The sequence below is a fragment of the Nerophis ophidion genome, linkage group LG13, assembly GCF_033978795.1.
Source record: "Nerophis ophidion isolate RoL-2023_Sa linkage group LG13, RoL_Noph_v1.0, whole genome shotgun sequence".
Lineage (NCBI taxonomy): Eukaryota > Metazoa > Chordata > Actinopteri > Syngnathiformes > Syngnathidae > Nerophis > Nerophis ophidion.
Genome location: NC_084623.1, coordinates 5,872,756 through 5,875,255, shown reverse-complemented (window position 1 = coordinate 5,875,255; position 2,500 = coordinate 5,872,756). Strand labels below are relative to the sequence as shown.

The 2,500-nt window shown below is 43.7% G+C and overlaps 1 protein-coding gene across 1 annotated transcript in view; it reads right to left on the bottom strand.

The window, feature by feature from the left end:
• Positions 1–2,500, bottom strand: part of stxbp5l (syntaxin binding protein 5L) — a 359,880-nt gene that overhangs the window by 297,989 nt on the left and 59,391 nt on the right. Inside the window, 1 exon segment of the mRNA XM_061918310.1 lies at positions 225–322. Within this exon segment, the coding sequence (XP_061774294.1) occupies positions 225–322 (98 nt within the window).

Genomic DNA, 2,500 nt, shown 5'->3' with positions numbered 1-2,500 from the left:
TAAATATGACTTTGGACCACTGATTTGTGTTTGTGAATGCCTCCTTCCTTAAAACCATTCCAAATCCCCTCCAGAGGACGCTTCTTGGCAAAAACAGCGACCACAGACAACGTGCCAGCTGTGATGGATTCAGTAGCCCGGCCATGGTTGTGTTCAAACATTTGCATACATACAGTTGTCTAGTGTCTCCATGCTGAGTGAAGGCCGGGTCCATGAAAGGATACATCCGAACGCCGCCCGATCTGGAGCCGATGGCCAGGATCTTCTGCACGGGGTCAAAGGCCAAAGCCGTGGGCTGGTAGGGGAACCCATGGCGCACCGTCTGCGACAGAACACATACAACAAGTCTTGAGAATCATGCTTTGACGAGTCCGCCTTCATGGAAGTGTTGCCATTTAAAAGAAAATTTTAAAAATACCGTATTTCCTTGAATTAATTCATTCAAAACCTCCTCTCACTCCGGTGCTTACCAAAGGCATGCGGTAAATTTAGGCCTGCGCTTATAAATTTGAGTGTGATGTAAGGATAACATCATGAATTGCACATTTAATACAAAAAAACGTTATTATGGTCTGACCTTTACTTATAAATGAAGTCCATGCGCAGCTCCTTCGGATCAAAAGCATTGATAACTTGTTTATAGAAGTCTTCCTTATCTTTCTTCAGTTTTAAATGTCTGTTTTGATGGAGATCTTCGCTTATTACCTCCTGCTTCCATTGAAAGTCCAGTTTAGAAAACAGTTTTATTTTAGATATGTAATCCTCCATGTTAAAAGTGCAAGCGAGAGGAAAAAAATAAACGATCGCTGCTCACTCTTGCTGCTTGTTGTCACTTCTTCTGCAGCAGAGTAGTCGCAAGAAGGATCACTAGCGCCCTCTACCACCAACGGGACTCATTTTTGACACACGCAGCTACGGCATATCAATAAAACATAGCTGCTTACTGTTCTTTTCAGCATATTCAATAGCTTGGACCTTAAATCCTACTGAATAGCTCTTGATCTTCTTCCCTTTATGAGATTTCAAATGATTGAAATCAGCCTCCTCCATTTTAAAAATGATGACAGGTGACGTGTCACTCGTGACGTGACGCGTTTGACCCGGCGGAAATTCCAGGCACATGCTAATTATTTGGCGAAACGAGTTTGACCCGGCAGTAATTCTAGGCAGGCGCATACTATATACCCGGCGGAAATTCAAGGAAATACGGTAGTCAAATGTCCATTTTGCAAAGGCGTGACATTTAATTGAATGAAGGAGTGGAATGAATGCCTGGTGGCTGCATGTCAGACCCAATAATAGCCAGGAAAGTGTTTTCACAGTCAGCTCACTTGCATGCCGGAAAGCATGATTACCATTCCTTGCGGGAGCGCTTCAACGCGTCGACATTAAAATGGTAAGATCTGACATGCACATCTGTATTAGCTGCTCCATTCTCCTAAAGCAGGGGTAGGGAACCTATGGCTCCCGAGCCAGATGTGGCTCTTTTGATGACCACATTTGGCTCTCAGATAAATGTTATGTTGCTTAACACCATAAGTAAATACAAACCACATTTCCATATGAGTTGGGAGTATGTGTTAGATGTAAATATAAACAGAATACAATGATTTGAAAATCATGTTCAACCCATATTCAGTTGAAAATGTTACAAAGACAACATATTTGATGTTCAAACTGATAAACTTTTTTTTGTTGTTGGAAATAATCATTAACTTTAGAATTTGATGCCAGCAACAAGTGACAAAGAAGTTGGGAAAAGGTGGCAATACATACTGATAAAGTTGAGGAATGCTCATCAAGCACTTATTTGGAACATCCCACAGGTGTGCAGGCTAATTGGGAACAGGTGGGTGCCATGATTGGGTATAAAAACAGCTTCCCAAAAAAATACTCAGTTTTCACAAGAAAGGATGGGGCGAGGTACACCCCTTTGTCCACAACTGTGTGAGCAAATAGTCAAACAGTTTAAGAACTACATTTCTCAAAATGCAATTGCAAGAAATTTAGGGATTTCAACATCTACGGTCCGTAAAATCAATCAATCAATCAATCAATGTTTATTTATATAGCCCCAAATCACAAATGTCTCAAAGGACTGCACAAATCATTACGACTACAACATCCTCGGAAGAACCCACAAAAGGGCAAGGAAAACTCACACCCAGTGGGCAGGGAGAATTCACATCCAGTGGGACGCCAGTGACAATGCTGACTATGAGAAACCTTGGAGAGGACCTCAGATGTGGGCAACCCCCCCCCTCTAGGGGACCGAAAGCAATGGATGTCGAGCGGGTCCAACATGATACTGTGAAAGTTCAATCCATAGTGGCTCCAACACAGCCGCGAGAGTTCAGTTCAAGCGGATCCAAGACAGCAGCGAGAGTCCCGTCCACAGGAAACCATCTCGAGCGGAGGCGGATCAGTAGCGTAGAGATGTCCCCAACCGATACACAGGCGAGCGGTCCATCCTGGGTCGCGACGAGCGGCCCATCCTGGG